The 17,838-nt window shown below is 37.9% G+C and overlaps 1 protein-coding gene across 2 annotated transcripts in view; it reads left to right on the top strand.

Moving 5' to 3' along the window:
* Window positions 1–17,838, top strand: part of DNAH14 (dynein axonemal heavy chain 14) — a 398,894-nt gene that overhangs the window by 231,470 nt on the left and 149,586 nt on the right. For both annotated transcript variants that reach the window (XM_088845531.1, XM_088845532.1), the window contains 3 exons: window positions 2,766–2,847; window positions 8,536–8,765; window positions 12,851–12,967. In XM_088845531.1, the coding sequence (XP_088701657.1) occupies window positions 2,766–2,847; window positions 8,536–8,765; window positions 12,851–12,967 (429 nt within the window). The remainder of the gene's footprint in view (window positions 1–2,765; window positions 2,848–8,535; window positions 8,766–12,850; window positions 12,968–17,838) is intronic.

Below are 17,838 nucleotides of genomic sequence, written 5' to 3'. Positions count from 1 at the left end.
CGTTAAGAGCAGAAACACAGCTAGCAAACATTGATTCAGTAACAACTTCTAGAATAATATTTTTTACATTTCTAATAGGGCTTCTTCACCCCCCAAAGGGCTCTGCGTTTATTAGTGCTTTTTGTGTGATTAGGTTCTTTATGCTATTTATGATTAAGGTGTTGGGAACAGTCATGTGCGTTAGTGCCAAGGGCATAAACAAGTTGATTTTATTTGGAAAGAGACCGGGGAAGGCCTTCTGCCTGTGTCACAGAAATTAAGGAGCAGTCAGAAAGATAAGCATCAGAAAGACAGATATCATCTTTAAGGTGAGCGCCAGGGCAGCTTTTTGAAATCCCTGAAGTCCTGATCTGCCTTGCTTGTCAGGTCTTGTCCTCATGACCTTGTCATGGGTGGGATCTCGCTTGCTGGCTCCCAGCACCCTTCTCCTTCTGCCCTCAATCTTTCCTCGCATGAGGGTCTTTTCCATGAGTCAGCTCTTCACATCAGGTGGCCCAAGTATTGGATCTTCATCATCAGCATCAGCGTTCCAATGAATATTCAGGGTTAATTTCCTTTATTAATTGGTTTAACCTCCTTGCTGTCCAGGGGACTCTCAAGAGTCTTCTCCAGCACCACAATTCAAAAGTATCGGTTCTTTGGCTCCCAGCCTTCTTTATGGTCCAACTTGCACAAATGTACATGACTACTGGAAAAACCATAGCTCTGACTATGCAGGTGTTTGTCAGCAGAGCGATGTCTCTCTTTTTAACACCCTGTCTAGGTTTGTCATAGAGTTTTCTTCCAAGGAGTAGGTGTCTTAATTTCAGCCGCAGTCACTGTCCACAGTGATTTTGGAGCCCAGGAAAATAAAATCTGTCACTGTTTCCACTTTTTCCCCCTCTATTTGCCTTGAAATGATGAGACTGGACGCCATGATTTTAGTTTTTTGAATGTTGAGTTTTAAGCCACCTTTTTCACTCTCCTCTTTCACCTTCATCAACAGGCTTTTTTTATTCCTCTTCACTTTCTGCCATTAGGGTTGTGTCACCTGCATATATGAGATTGGTATTTCTCCCAGCAATCTTGATTCTAGCCTGAGATTCATCCAGCCTGGCATTTCTCATGATGTACGCTGAATATAAGTTAAATAAGCAGGGTGACAATATAAGCCTTGTCATTCTCCTTTCTGAATTTTTAACTAGTCCGTTGTTCTAAGTCTGGTTCTAACTGTTGCTTCTTGACCTGCATACAGGTTTCTCAGGAGACAAGTAAGGTGGTTTGATACTCCCATCTCTTTAAGAATCTTCCACATGGGCTCAAAATCCATGAGTTCTATCTCCCAGAGGAGGAATATTCCCACAATTCCACACTGCTCCCCGCTCTTCTCACCCCACCAACCCCTCATCAGTTTGTACTGTTTTAAACAGTAATTTTTCAAATGTGAGTGTAGAGTCTTCCACAGTCAGATAAAAGCAATATAACTTTTAGCCTTTGCAATGACACATTTCCCTTTAGAGTTCTTTCTATGGAGAAGGTTCTACGTGTCTTATCTTTCTGGTTATGAAGTAAGCAAGGATCCCATCTTATATTTGGGAGTCTTGACAGTATAGACACAGAGAATTGACAGTTCATACTCGATGATGGATTACCTCTTGTCTTAGTGAGACAAGCAGTGTCTGGTCTGCAACAACAGGAATCTGGGATTAAACTGGATGCTTTCTGGTCCTTTGAAGAAAGTGTCCCCAGAACACGTGTGAATGACACTCACAGAAGGCACTCAAGAGCGCCATTCACCTGTTTCTTACAGTGGATAAAACTCAGGAACAGCCAAGTGGGAGAAATGCGCAAAGCACAGGGGAAGAGGGTGGGAAGCTTCCATCTCTCTTTGAGAGCATCACTTTTCCAGCATCTTCCTGTGTTCATTCTCCCAGAAGTTCCCTATGTTATTTTAATATAAAGAAGGCAAATATTATTAAAGGAAAAAAGCTTAAAGGAATAATGAATGATCATTCACTATTTGTGTTCCTCTGTGAAATGGATGACTTGAGAAAAAAATGAATGATGGAGAGTAGAAAAGAGACAACTAAAATCTGTACTTGTGTAATGTTTACTTTGATATATTTTTCTTTGAAAGCATACAGCTTTCTTTTTTAATGCTTCATGTATTAGAACTCATTTATTATTTACTTTGTAATGCACACCATATTTGATGGTGGTAACCTGAATATTTTAAAGTTTTTATTTTAGAATAATCTAACTTATAAAAAGTTGCTAGAATAGAATGAAGAACATATGTATACAGATTTGTTCTTCAAATAAATAGTAATCAATTCAACAATTGCAGGTACATTTTCTGCTCCTCTCATCTTAGAAAAAGTAACATACTTTTGATGGGATAAGACAACTAGTTGGTCTGATAAGTCTAACATACTGATGTGAAATAAGGATGTTCTATGACAGTTCACAAAGTAAACAGTGGTCAAGGTTGCATGTGTGTGTTCTAAGTCACTTCACTCATGTTCGACTCTTTGCGACCCTGTAGACTGTAGCCCACCAGGCTCCTCTGTTCATGGGATTCTCACGGAGTAGGTTGTCTTGCCCTCCTCCAGGGGACCTTCCTGACCCAAGGATCAAACTTGTGTCTCCAGAAGCTCCTGCATTGCAGGTGGATCTTTATGGCTGAGCCCCTAGGGAAGCCCATGTTAAAGGTAACACCTCATTAATTAACCAGCTAAATTTTAGGTCTGTTGTTAATTGCGGAAAAATTCTCTTTCTTTTTTAAGGTGAAGATTTGAAGGACATTTCATCTGAGGAGATAATTTCTCGTTCAAAAGTTTCTGTCAAATTCAAAGATGTGGAAAACAGGTCAGCCACATTTATTCAAAGATATGTTTTATTAACTACTAAGTGCCAAACACCCTAATAGAAACAGGATTATCTGTCAACTAACCAATAATCTGTGACTTCCTAATATCAAAATTCAATTAAATTTATTTTATTCCAGTTTAGAGTCTCTGTATATCTATACAAGATCACCAGATTTTGGTAAGTTATCTAAATAATGTGAATACGTTTGTCGAGACACTGCATATTTGAGAGTGGGATAAAGTTGATGTGAATTTATTTTATGAATCTGCCCTTTATGAACTGAGACATGTTGAACAAGTTACTAAATATTTTTTATCTTTGATTTTTTTCATTTATAAATAAAACTGGAATAATGCTGTGATGTGCCAGATATCTAGAGTAGTAGCTGGTGTAGAGTAAATGCTCAGTAATTAGTTATAGAAGCTATAGCGATATAGCTGTGCTCGCCCCACAATCCTGCCATTTCATAGGATAGGGTTTCGCTATTGAGGCTTTCCTATATCTCATTACGAGATCCTGAGACATTTATGCCACATTTGCTTTTAAATGATAGAACATTGTAAATATGGTTTTTACCTGTCAATTCTGCCTTCAAATTCATTCATTTATCTACATCTTGATCATCAGCATCCTAGACCAAAAGTTTATTATTTCTTTCCTATACTGTTGCTATAACCTCCTAAATTTTTCCAGTTTTCTAGTCCATATCTAACATGACAACCATATATTATTTTTAATTTTTATTAAATAGCAAGTAGTCACTCCAGTGTTCTTGCCTGGAGAATCCCAGGGACGGGGGAGCCTGGTGGGCTTCCGTCTATGGGGTCACACAGAGTCGGACACAACTGAAGTGACTTAGCAGCAGCAGCAGCAGCAGTCATAAAAGAATATTTATAAAGTATGTGCAAGATATAAATAATAATATACAAACATCCATATATACACCACTCAGTTATTTTTTAAAAGTACTGGTTTATCTTTGAAGTTCCTAGTGTACCTATCTAAACCTCATGCCATCCCATCATCTGGGACAACTACTATACTGAATTTTGTGTTTATTAATATATTCCTAAGCAGTATATTTTTCAACTTTGCACATTTTAACTTCAGTGGAATCACTATGTTCTTCTGTGACTTGCATTTTTGTTCAACGTTATGTCCCTCTGATTAATCCATTGTACATGTAGGGAATCTTCATTCATTTTCACTGCATATTTCTTTGTGAAAATATGTCACAATTTGTCCATTCATAAGCATAGGTTTTGACTATTTGGTGACATCCATGTGTAATTGTCTCTTGGGTTGTTGGAAAAGGGTGTTGCTATGATCAGTGTGTTCTCTTGACAAAACTGTTAGTCTTTGCCCAACTCATTTTGTACTTCAAGGCCAAACTTGCCTGTTACTCCAGGTATCTCTTGACTTCCTACTTTTGCATTCCAATCCTCTGTGATGAAAGGGACATCTTTTTTTGGTGTTAGTTCTAGAAAGTCTTGTAGGACTTCATAGAACCAGTCAACTTAAGCTTCAGCATTAATGGTTGGGCCATAGACTTCGATTACTATGATGTTGAATGGTTTATACAACATTTTAAAGACATTATAGAAAATTATTAAAGACAATGGTCTATACAGTCAGCAAAAACAAGACCTGGAGCTGACTGTGGCTCAAATCATCAGCTCCTTATTGCAAAATTCAGGCTTAAATTGGGCCATTCATTATGACCTAAATCAAATCCCTTATGATTACACAGTGGAGGTGATGAATAGATTCAAGAGATTAGATCTGGTAGACAGAGTGCCTGAAGAACTACAGATAGAGGTTCATAACATTTTACAGGATGCAGTGACTAAAATCATCCAACAGAAGAAATGCAAGAAGACAAAGGGGTTATCTACAGAGGCTTACAAATAGCTGAGAAAGCAAAAGGCAAGAGAAGAAAAGGCAAAGGGGAAAGGGAAAGATATACTCAACTGAATGCAGAATTCCAGAGAACAGCAAGGAGAGGTAAGAAGGCTTTCTTAAATGAACAGTGCAGAGAAATAGAGGAAGACAATAGGATGGGAAAGACTGGAGATCTCTTCAAGAAAATTGGAGCTATCAAAGGAATATTTCATGGAAGGATGGGCACAATACAGAACAGGAATGGTAAGGGCCTCACAAAAGCAGAAAAGATTAAGAAGAGGTAGCAAGAATATACAGAACTACACCAAAAAACCAGTTCATTCTAAAGGAGATCAGTCCTGGATGTTCATTGGAAGGACTGATGCTGAAGCTGAAACTCCAATACTTTGGCCACCTCATGCGAAGGGTTGACTCACTGGAAAAGACTGATGCTGGGAGGGATTGGGGGCAGGAGGAGAAGGGGACGACTGAGAATGACATGGCTGGATGGCATCACCGACTCGATGGACATGAGTTTGAGTGATCTCTGGGACTTGGTGATGGACAGGGAGGCCTGGCGTGCTGTGATTCATGGGGTCACAAAGACTCGGACACGACTGAGTGACGGAACTGAACTGAACAGAACACCAAAAAAAGGTCTTAATGACCTGGATAACCATGATGGTGTGGTCACTCACCTAGAACCAGATATCCTGGAGTGTGACGTCAAGTGGGCCTTAGGAAGCATTACTACACACAAAGCTAGTGGAGGTGACAGAATTCCAGCTGCTGGTGCTGCTGCTGCTAAGTCGCTTCAGGCGTGTCCGCCTTGTAGTGACCCCATGGACTGCAGCCCACCAGGCTCCTTTGTCCATGGGATTTTCCAGGCAAGAGTACTGGAGTGGGGTGCCATTGCCTTCTCCAAATGCCAGCTTAGCTATTTAAAATCCTAAAAGATGATGCTGTTAAAGTGTTGCACTCAATATGTCAAAGATTTTAAAAACTAAGCAATGGCCACAGGACTGGAAAAGGTCAGTTTTCATTCCAATCCCAAAGACAGTGCCGAAGAATGTTCAAACTACTGAACAATTGCAGTTATTTCACATGATAGTAAAATTATGCTCAAAATGCTTCAAGCTAGGCCTCAGCAGTACATGAACTGAGAACTTCTGGATGTACAAGGTAGATTTAGAAAAGGCAGAGGAAAGTGAAAGTGAAGTCGCTCAGTCATGTCTGACCCTTAGCAACCCCACGGACTGCAGCCTACCAGGCTCCTCCATCCATGGGATTTTCCAGGCAAAAGTACTGGAGTGGCTAGTCATTGCCTTCTCCGAACCAGGGATCAAATTGTCAACATTCATTGGATCATAGAGAAAACAAGGGAGTTCCAGAAAAACATCTACTTCTGCTTCATTGACTATGCCAAACCCTTTGACTGTGTGGATCACACCAAATTGTGGGAAATTCTTCAAGAGATGGGAATACCAGACTACTTTACCTGTCTCATGATAAACCTGTATTCAGGTCAAGAAGCAACAGTTAGAACATTACATGGCACAACTGACTGGTTCTGAATTAGGAAAGGGGTATGTCAAGGCTGTATATTGTCACCCTACTTGTTTAACTTCTATGCAGAGTACATTATGAGAAATGCCAGGCTGGATTAACCACAGCTGGAATCAAGATTGCTGTGAGAAATATGAACCACCTCAGATATACAGATGATACCACTCTAATGGTAGAAAGTGAAGAGGAACTAAAGAGTCTCTTGATGAGGCTGAAAAAGGACGGTGAAAAAGCCGGCTTAAAACTCAACGTTAAAAAAACTAAAGTCACAGCATCTGGTCCCATCACTTCATGGCAAATAGAAGGGGAAAAAGTGGAAGAGGTGATAGATTTTCTTTTCTTGGGCTCCAAAATTACTGAGGTCAGTGACTGCAGTCATAAAATTAAAATATGTTTGCTCCTTGAAAGGAAAACTATGACAAATCTAGACAGCATATTAAAAACCAGAGACTTCACTTTGCTTGGAAAGATTCATATAGTCAAAGCTATGATTTTTCCAGTAGCCATGTATGGATGTTAGAGTTGGACCATAAAGAAGGCTGAGTCCTAAAGAATTGATGCTTTTAAATAGTGGTGCTAGAAAAGACTCTTGAGAGTCTGTTGATCTGCAAGGAGATCAAACCAGTCAATACTGAAGGAAATCAACCCTGAGAATATTCATTGGAATGACTGTGCTGAAGCTGAAGCTCCAATACTTTGGCCATCTAATGCGAAGAGCCTATTCATTGGAGAAGAGCCTAATGATGGGAAAGATTGAAGGCAAAAAGAGAAGGGGGCAGCAAAAGATGACATGGTTAGATGGCATCACCAACCCAATGGGCATGAATCTGAGCAAACTTTGGTAGTGGAGGACAGGGGAGCCTGGCGTGCTGCAGTTCCTGGGGTCACAAAGAGTCAGACACGATTTAGCGTCTGAACAGCAACAACAACAAAACATAGGTTGTATTTTCATTTTTTTGGTTTTTACAAATATTATTGTGATTATTATTATTGTCTCCTGGTATTTATATGCAAGAGTCTGATTTTTTAAAAAACATAACTTAGAATGTTCCTTTGTTTTATAGCCATTTAATGACTTTGCATTACATTTAGAGTGGAAGGAGAAAAGTTTTGGCACAGCTTAAAATCCCCTGCCTATATCTCCAGACTTATCTCCTAATCTTTTCAACTAATTAGGTATGCTTCAAAGACACTGGATTTCTTTTTCAGTTCTTCAAACTTGTTGTAACCATTTCACCTCATGGTCTTCACACATGTATGTCTTCTCAAAATGTTCTTCCTCTTACATTTTTCAAAATTGCAGTCATTCTTCAAGTCTTAATTTAACTGTTATTTGTTCAAAGAAGTCTTCCCTGACTCCCAAACTCTAAATTAGTTATCTCTACTAATATTCTTCATGGTATGCTTGACTCTTTATTCTTTACACATATCATGGTTTGGTATTCATTTTCTTGTCTCCAGAATAAGTGCTCATATTTGTTTTGTTCAGAGTAACTGAGATATAGTAGGAATTCAAAAAAATATTTGCTGAACAAACTCTTACATGTGAGGGGAAATGTCAAATAGGATTATATACATGCATTATACATTAATAATTGCCAATAAAGTTCAGTGATACATTTTTAGGATTTTCATAATTTATAAGTAATTTTATGAAAATTTAATCTTGAACCATTCAAAATATACTGAAATCAGGCCCAAATCTTTTGGTTAGCCCCATCATCATCAGTGCTATCACTATGTTATTTGAGAGTCCCACAGCCCAAGATAACCTGGGTTGACCCAGACTGGAGAAGACTCTCCCCAGATTTACACTGCCTGCTTTTAGCCAATTTGATTTCAGTCAACCTATAGGACTTGTTTGAGAAGAATGCAGAGTGGATGACTATTCACTTATGTCTTTCTACATTAAATGGAGACTTATCAGATTCTCTCCCAAGAGCAGATGAACTCTTAAGTAACAAATTGACCTAAAATAAAAGTGAACATCATTTATTACCTGAAATAAAGTTTGACTACTAATCTTTTACACATATGGTACTTTAAAAATAAAAATAGTATCAGTGTATAATTTACATGACTTATCAAAGGTAAATTTTACATTAACTCTAAAACTTCCATGTTAATACTTAACTGTAAAAAATTTTAGTAACAAAATTTTGATGTGATAGTGCAATAAATTGCTGGACTGCTTTCTAAAAATTTTAATCTTCACCTTTCCACATCTGCTTTCCACAGGGATGAAAATGCATGGTACATTGAGAAAAATCCTATTAAATTAAAAAAAACAATTCAGAAGCTTTTTGTGTTTGCATTTACTTGGGCATTTGGAGGAACTTTACAACGTGAAGATGAACATGAAGATGATGTAATATTTTATCGAAGTTCTGAACCTGATTCACCTGCAAGAGTAACCTATGATTTTGACAACCTTGTTCGTGAATTATTTGAAGGCAATGCACAAATAGGTGTGTTCTAAGGGAAAAGTCATAATTATGCATACTTCAAAATGTTAATTTGAAACTCATCATTGGACTTTATTTATTTATTTTTGGACTTATATTTATTTAGCTCATCTATTTAAATGTGAAGAATAGTGGTAAAAGAGGGTTAAATAAGTACACTCTAACATCCCTAATAGGACTGTGACAGTTGCCCAAGGAGGAGGCCCAGCTCAACATCCAGTGTAGGCTGTGGCCATCCCAACACCAATCACAACCCCTATCAAGGGGATAATGGTCAGCATACACCGAAGAAAGAAAAAGCAGACATTCATACTAAAAACAGCCTCTAATAAAAATTACTAGACTCGTGGAGTCTACATGGGGACACCCTCACATTAAAAACAGCCCTTTAAGACCACAGTACGTAACTATTTCTCCTAAACTCACAGAGTCAGAGAAATATGAGTAGAATTAAGAAGCAGAGGAACCACTCCTAATTAAAAGATCAAGATAATTCCTCTGAAAGAACAAACAATGAAACAGGTATTTCCAGTCTACCAAATCGCGAGTTCAAAAAGGAGTTAATGAAAATGTTGAAGGAGTTAAGAAAGTTTATTAATAAAAATGCAGATTACTGTAAAAGGAACTAAAACTACAAACAAAAGCCAGTTAAAATTGGGAAACTCATTTTCTAATACCAAAGCTGAGCTAAAGGCAATGATGGCAAACGGTACAAAGCAGAAGAATGAAAAAGTGACCTGGGAGTTAGAATAATGGAAATCACTCAGTCAGAAGAGCAAAGGGAAGACAAACGAAAAAGAAATTAAAGCAATATATGAGACCTATTGAATAATATAATGCATTCCAGTCTATACATAGAAAGAATACCAGAAGGAGGAAAAAGAGAAAAGGGAATAAAAAAATGTATTTGAAAAAATTATGGTTGACAGAAGGTGGGAGGGAGATTCAAGAGGGCGGGGATGTATGTACACCTATGGTTAATTCATGTTGATGTAAGGCAGAAATCAAACCAATGTTGTAAACCAATCACCAATCACTTAAAAATAAATTTCTTTTTTAAAAAAGTATAAAATAACTTTAAAAAAGAGATTATGGCCAGAAACTTTCCAAATCTGAAGAAAGAAACAGATATACAGTTATGAGAAACCCACATTAGGGCAAAGGACACACATAGATTGAAAATGGGAATGAAAAAGTATATTTTATGCAAACTGAAATGTCAAGCAGGGATAGCAATATTCATATAAGACAAAATAAACTTTTTTAAAAAGGCCATAAAGATAAAGAAGGACATTATATAATGATAAAATGATCAATACAAGAAGAGAATATTACAATCATTAACATATATGCACCCCAAATAGGAGCACCCACAAAAATCAAACAAGCACTAGCAGAAATAAAGGGAAAAACTGACAGAAATACAATAATAGTAGGAGACATTAATACCCTGTCATGCCAATAGACAGAGATCTTCCAGACAGGAAATCAATAAAGCAGTGGAGATAATAAGTGATAAAATAAAGCAGTTAGACTTAATTGATATTATCAGGACATTACATGCAGAAAAACCAGAATACATATTCTTTTCAAGTGCACATGGAACATTCTCTAGGATTGACCATATACTTGGACACAAAACAAGCCTCAGCAAATTTAAGAGGATAAAAATTATTTCAAGCTTATTTTCTGACCACATATCATGAAAATATCAGAAATTAATCACACAAGGAAAAATGAGCAAAAGAACGATTACATTGAGGCAAAACAAAATGATACTACAAAACCAATAGATATATGATGAAATCAAAGAGGAAATTAAAAAATACCTTGAGGCAAATGGTAATGAAAAAACCTACTGGGTTCAGCAAAAGCAGTTCATAGAGGAAGATGCATAGTGATATAGGTCTTCCTCAAAAAACAAGAAAAATCTCAAACTAACCTATCATCTAAAATAATTAGAAAAAGAACAGACAAAATATAACATTACCAGAAAGAAGGAAATAAAAATCAGTAAATGAATAAAGTGGAGATTAGAAAACAATAATAAAACATCACTAAAACAAAGAGTTGGTTCTTTGAAAGAGTAAACAAAAATCAGTAAACCTCTGGCCAATCTCACCAAGAAGAAAAGAGATAGGGCCCAAATAAACAAGAAATTACAGAGGAGAAATAACAACTGACAACAACAATAAAAGAAAACCATAAGGGAATACTATGAACAATTATTTGCCAACAGTGACCCAGATAACCACAATTGTGTGATCACTCACTTAGAGCCAGACATCCTGGAATGCGAAGTCAAGTGGGCCATCACTATGAACAAAACTAGTGGAGGTGATGGAATTCCAATTGAGCTGTTTCAAATCCTAAAAGATGATGCTGTGAAAGTGCTGCACTCAATATACCAGCAAATTTGGAAAACTCAGCAGTGGCCACAGGACTGGAAAAGGTCAGTCTTCATCCCATCCCAAAGAAAGGCAATGCCAAAGAATGCTCAAACTACTGCACTGTTGCACTCATCTCACATGCTAGCAAAATAATGCTCAAAATTCTCCAAGCCAGGCTTCAACAATACGTGAACTGTGAACTTCCAGATGTTCAAGCTGGTTTTAGAAAAGGCAGAGGCACCAGAGATCAAATTGTCAACATCCGATGGATCATCAAAAAAACAAGAGAGTTCCAGAAAAACATCTTTAAAATATCTCTAAAACTTCTGTTTTATTGACTGTGCCAAAGCCTTTGACTGTGTGGATCACACCAAACTGTGGAAAATTCTGAAAGAGATGGGAATACCAGACTACCTGACCTGCCTCCTCAGAAATCTGTATGCAGGTCAAGAAGCAACAGTTAGAACTGGACATGAAACAGCCGACTGGTTCCAGATCGGGAAAGGAGTATGTCAAGGCTGTATATTGTCACCCTGCTTGTTTAACTTATATGCAGAGTACATCATGAGAAATGTTGGACTAGATGAAACACAAGCTGGAATCAAGATTGCCAGGAAGAATATAAACAATCTCAGACATGCAGACGATATCATTCTAATGGCAGAAAGTGAAGAAGAACTAAAGAGCCTCTTGATGAAAGTGAAAGAGGAGAGTGAAAAAGTTGGCTTAAAAACTCAACTTTCAGAAAACTAAGATCATGGCATCTGATCTCATCACTTCATGGAAAATAGATGGGGAAACAATGGAAACAGTGAGAGATGTTATTTTGCGGGGCTCTAAAATCACTGCAGATGGTGACTTCAGCCATGAAATTAAAAGACGCTTGCTCCCTGGAAGAAAAGTTGTGACCAACCTAGACAGCATATTAAAAAGCAAAGACATTACTTTGCCAACAAAGGTCCGTCTAGTCAAAGCTGTGGTTTCTCCAGTAGTCATGTGTGGATGTGAGAGTTGGACTATAAAGAAAGCTGTGCACCGAAGAATTGATCCTTTCAAATTGTGGTGCTGGAGAAGACTCTTGAGAGTCCCTTGGACTGCAAGGAGATCCAACCAGTCTATTCTAAAGGAGATCAGTCCTGGGTGTTCATTGGAAGGACTGATGCTAAAGCTGAAATTCCAATACTTTGGCCACCTGATGCAAAAAATGACTCATTTGAAAAGACCCTGATGCTGGGAAAGATTGAAGGCAGGAGGAGAAGAGGATGACAGAGGATGAGATGCTTGGATGGCATCACCAACTCAATGGACATGTGTTTGAGTAAACTCCGGGAGTTGGTGATGGACAGGGAGGCCTGGCGTGCTTCAGTCCATGGAGTTGCAAAGACTCGGACACGACTGAGTGGCTGACCTCAACCCAACTGAATAATATACAGTACATGATAATAATCAGAACTTCTGGGTAAGATTTCAGACAAAATCAGATAATCTGGATCCAAAATAAGTCAGAGATAATAAAGCTTTGCTTTTATAAAATTAAAGATAAGAAGGAAAAATGATAGACCTGTTTTATGTGTTTGGTTATACCTTTAATGAAGAATTATTATTTCTGATCAAACACATCTTTCAGAGAGAGATCATATTCTTAGTTAAACATTCCATGAATGAGACTTTTTATTTATTTATCATTTTCAAATGTAGGTATCACCCTTCCAAATGGTGAACATTCCATCTTTGGGTATTTTGTGGATATACAGCAATGTGAATTTATACCATGGTCAGAACTACTTCCTAATACTCAGACACTAATACAAAGAGGTAAGAATTATTTTAAGAGCCATGCTCTAATTTCTCTAAAGTATTGACATTATTTTATATATAAAAGTGGTTATATCAGCAACTTTGAGGGCTGATGTATGCCAAGTCTGTTCAGGAACTCATTTGGATCTTTTTACAAAATAGTCTTTAAAAAATTACCTTTGAATATTGCTTTCTGAGCAATTTAAAATGTATTAGTATTTGATTGAGACTGTTGTACATTTTTAAATTTTAGTTAACTAAAAATCTTGCTAGTGGAAGAGCTCAGTATTTTAATTAGCATGATTATTGAAAGGAAAAAAGGGAAAGGACCTCTTAGCAACTTGATTGTAAAGGACTTGCTAATTAAAAATACATAATCATAGTTGGACAAACATGCATATGTGCTAAATCATTTTTATTCTCAATCTTCTATGTATAGAAGAAAAAGAACAGAAAATTGTACTTTGAGAGTTTAGTTGAAATTGAGGCAGGAGCTTAATATGGACTAATATGCTTCATGTAGATTTCTTGCAAATATAAAAAATTCAATGAATGCAAATTGAATTTAACTACTTTGAGATGAGGTTTCTCTCATAGAGAGTTTCAAATTTTAGTTATAAGAGTTTTTGACGAAATCTCAGAAACATGAAGCATCCAGAAAATTCTAAATCTAGTTTCATTGGAAATAACAAGGTTCTAGTGTACATTATACCCACTCCAGTGTTCTTGCCTGGAGAATCCCAGGGACGGGGAAGCCTGGTGGGCTTCTGTCTATGGGGTCATACAGAGTCGGACACGGCTGAAGTGACTTAGCAGCAGCAGCAGTGTACAATATGGAGAAGGCAATGGCACCCCACTCCAGTACTCTTGCCTGGAAAATCCCATGGACAGAGGAGCCTGGTAGGCTGCAGTCCATGGGGTCACTGAGGGTCGGACATGATTGAGTGACTTCACTTTCACTTTTCACTTTCATGCATTGGAGAAGGAAATGGAAACCCACTCCAGTGCTCTTGCCTGGAGAATCCCAGGGATGTTGGAGCTTGGTGGGCTGCCGTCTGTGGGGTCGCACAGAGTTGGACACAACTGAGGCACCTTAGCAGCAGCAGCAGCAGCAGCAGCAGTGTACTATATTTACCACAGTATTACAGTTATTTGAAACCCCAAATTGTATATCATATGGTAATGCTAATATTGGTCATTTTTATCCTTAGTTTTCAGCATGAAAAAAACTAAACTATCAATGCATATAACTCAGTGTCTTAGTGTACCGTTCCACCCTTATGCGAAACTACAGAGGTGTTTTCTCCAAATCAAAGACATTGCTTCCTCTGGCCCCAACTTACACTAATTGTAGGCAAAGGTTTAGGAGAAACTCAAACTCTCCAAGCTTTCAAACCCAAACTCATAACAGTAATCTTAGTATCACAGTATCATTTTTGATTCACCACTATATAATGCAAATCAGAAGTCCTGGTGTCAGACCAGGCTACTCTGGTCTGTGGGAAGATAGCTTGTTCCAGGGTCAGGAGTACTGTAAACCCATATCCAATTAGATCCAATCTGTTGAATGAAGAGCAGCTTGATTTGGTTCTTGCAGAGAGGTCACTGCAGATCTTGGTGGCAAGGAGCACACTCCAAGTACATGAAGACAATGGACAGAAGTTCCAAGACTTCTCTCTTCAGAGAAGCTTTGCACCTCCCTTTTTAAATTCTTAATTTTGCTCTGGAAGGACCAATGCTGAAGCTGGAGCTCCAATACTTTGGCCGCCTAATGCAAAGAGCCTACTCATTACAAAAGACCTTGATGCTGGGAAAGATTGAAGGCAAAAGGAGAAAGGGACAGCAGAGGATGAGATTATTAGATAGCATCACCAACTCAATGGACATGAATCTGAGCAAATTCTGGGAGATAACGAAGGAAGGAGAGCCTGGCATGCTGTAGTCCATGAGACTGCAAAGATTTGGACATAACTTAGCACCCAAACAACAACATAATAACAAATATATATACATGAAAGTATAGGTACAATTATGTATTAAAATATTATATAGGATCAGTTTATTATGTATAAATTAAATCATATCATGCACCAATTTTAATCTAAAATAAAAGACTAGTTAGCATCATTAATTCATAACATTTAAGGATATCAATATCATTTTTCCCATAGTAACCCATAGTACAAAAGATTGTTTGAGCAGTACACTTCAAAAATTACCTTTTATGATTAAAGTTTTTTTCCCGAAAGCATTTTTTGTTTAAAAAGAGTACCCCTAATCTATAGTCTTTTCATACTGATCATGATGTTCTTGAGGCAAGAATGCTGGAGTGGTTTACCATTTCTTCAAGACCTTCTAGAACTAACACCAAAAATAGATATCCTTTTCATCATAGGGGATTGGAATGCAAAAATAGGAAGTCAAGAGATACCTGGAGTAACAGGCAAGTTTGGCCTTGAAGTTCAAAGGAAGCAGGGCAAAGGCTAACAGAGTTTAGTGAAGAGAACACACTGGTCATAGCAAACACCTTTCAACAATGTGAGAGACGACAATAATCATACTGATTATATTCTTTGCAGCTGAAGATAGAGAAGCTCTATACGGTCAGCAAAAATAAGACCTGGAGCTGACTGTGGCTCAGATTATGAACTCCTCATTCCATATTCAGGCTTAAATTAAAGAAAGTAGGGGAAACCACTAGGTCATTTAGATATGACCTAAATCAAATCCCTTATGTTTATACAGTGGAAGAGATGAATAGATTCAAGGGATTAGATCAGGTAGACAGAGTGCGTGAAGAACTATGAACAGAGTTTCATAACATTGCACAGGAGGTGGTGACCAAAGCCATCCTAAAGAAAAAGAAATTCAAGAAGGCAAAGTGTTTGTCTAAGGAGGTCTTACAATAGAAGAGGAAAGAAGAGAAGCAAAAAACAAGGGAAAAAGGAAAAGGTATACCTAGCTGAATGCGGAGTTCCAGAAAATAGCAAGGAGAGATAAGAGATATGTGAACAATGCAAAGAAATAAAGGAAAACAATAGAATGGGAATGATATAATGGGAAAGAATAGAGATCTCTTCAAGAAAGAGATACCAAGGGAACATTTCATGCAAGGATGGGCACAAGAAAGGACAGATACATCAAGGACCTAACAGAAGCAGAAGAGATTATGAAAAAGTGGCAAGAATATACAGAAAAACTATACAAAAAAAGGTCTTAACAATCCAGATAACCACGATGGTGTGGTCACTCACCTAGAGCCAAACATCCAGGAGTATGAAGTCAAGTGGGCCTTAGGAAGCATTACTACACACAAAGCTAATGGAGGTGACAGAATTCCAGCTAAGCTATTTAAAATCCTAAAGATGATGCAATTGAAGTGCTGCACTCAATATGTCAGCAAATTTGGAAAATTCAGCAATGGCCGCAAGACTGGAAAAGGTCAATTTTCATTCCAATCCCAAAGAATGGCAATGCCAAAGAATGTTCAAACCCATACAACTGCACTAATTTCACATGCTAACACAGTAATTCTCGAGTACTTCAATCCAGGCCTCAGTAGTGCGTGAACCGAGAACTTTCAGATGTACAAGCTGGATTTTAAAAAGGCAGAGGAACCAGAGATCAAATTGCCAACATTTGTGGGATCACAGCGAAAGCAAACAAATTCCAGAAAAACATGTACTTGTGCTTCATTGACTATGCTAAAGCCTTTGACTGTGTGGATCACAACAAACTGTGGAAAATTCTGAAAGAGATGGGAATCTCTTACCACCAGACCACCTTACCTGCCTCCTGAGAAATCTGTATTCATGTCAAGAATCAACAGTTAGAACTGGACGTGGAGCAACCGACTGGTTCCAAATTGGGAAAAGAGTACATCAAGGCTGTATATTGTCACTCTGCTTATTTAACTTATATGCAGAGTACATCATGCAAAATGCCAGGCTGGATGAATCACAAGTTGGAATCAACATTGCCAGGAGAAATACAAACAATCTCAGATATGCAGATGATGCCATTCTAATGGCAGAAAGTGAAGAGGAACTAAAGAGTCTCTTGATGAGGGTGAAAGAGGAGAGTGAAAAAGCTGGCTTAAAACTCAACATTCAAAAAACTAAGATCATGACTTCCAGTCTCACCACTAAGGGGGAAAAGTGGAAATAGTGACAGATTTTATTTTCTTGGGCTCCCAAATCACTGCGGATGGTGATTGCAGTCATGAAATTAAAAGTCGTTTACTCCTTGGAAGGAAAGCTATGACAAACCGAAAGAGCATATTAAAAAGTAGAGACATCAGTTTCCAACAAAGGTCCATATAGTCAAAGCTATGGTTTTTCCAGCAGTCATGTATGGATGTGAGAGTTAGACCATAAAGAAGGTTGGACGCAAGAGTTGATGCTTTTGAACTGTGGTGCTGAAGAAGACTCTTGAGAGTCCCTTGCACAACAAGGAGATCAAACCAGTCAATACTAAAGGAAATCCACCTTGAATATTTCATTGGAAAGACTGTTACTGAAGCTGAAGCTCCAATACTTTGGCCTCCTGATGCGAAGAACCAACTCGTTGGAAAAGACTCTGATGCTGGGAAAGATTGAAGGCAGGAGGAGAAGTGGGCAACAGAGGATGAGATGGTTGGATGGCATCATTAACACAATGGACATGAGTTTGAGCAAACTCTAGGAGATAGTGAAGGACAGGGAGGCCTGATGTCCTGCAGTCCCTGGGGTTGCAAACAGTCAGACATGACTTAGCAACTGCAACAACAAATCTGTGGTCACCAAGGATGTATTCTGAAGCTCAACATTCATTAATATTCAATAAATATTTATTCATTTTTATTAATAAAGCAATTTCCAGTGAATCCTGAGTGGGGATATAGGAAAACA

This window comes from Moschus berezovskii, chromosome 17 (genome assembly GCF_049115385.1).
Source record: "Moschus berezovskii isolate FMDL1 chromosome 17, NW_MosBer_1.0, whole genome shotgun sequence".
NCBI lineage: Eukaryota > Metazoa > Chordata > Mammalia > Artiodactyla > Moschidae > Moschus > Moschus berezovskii.
The sequence above is the reverse complement of the archived record's forward strand: the minus strand, read 5'-3'. Positions and strand labels throughout refer to the sequence as shown.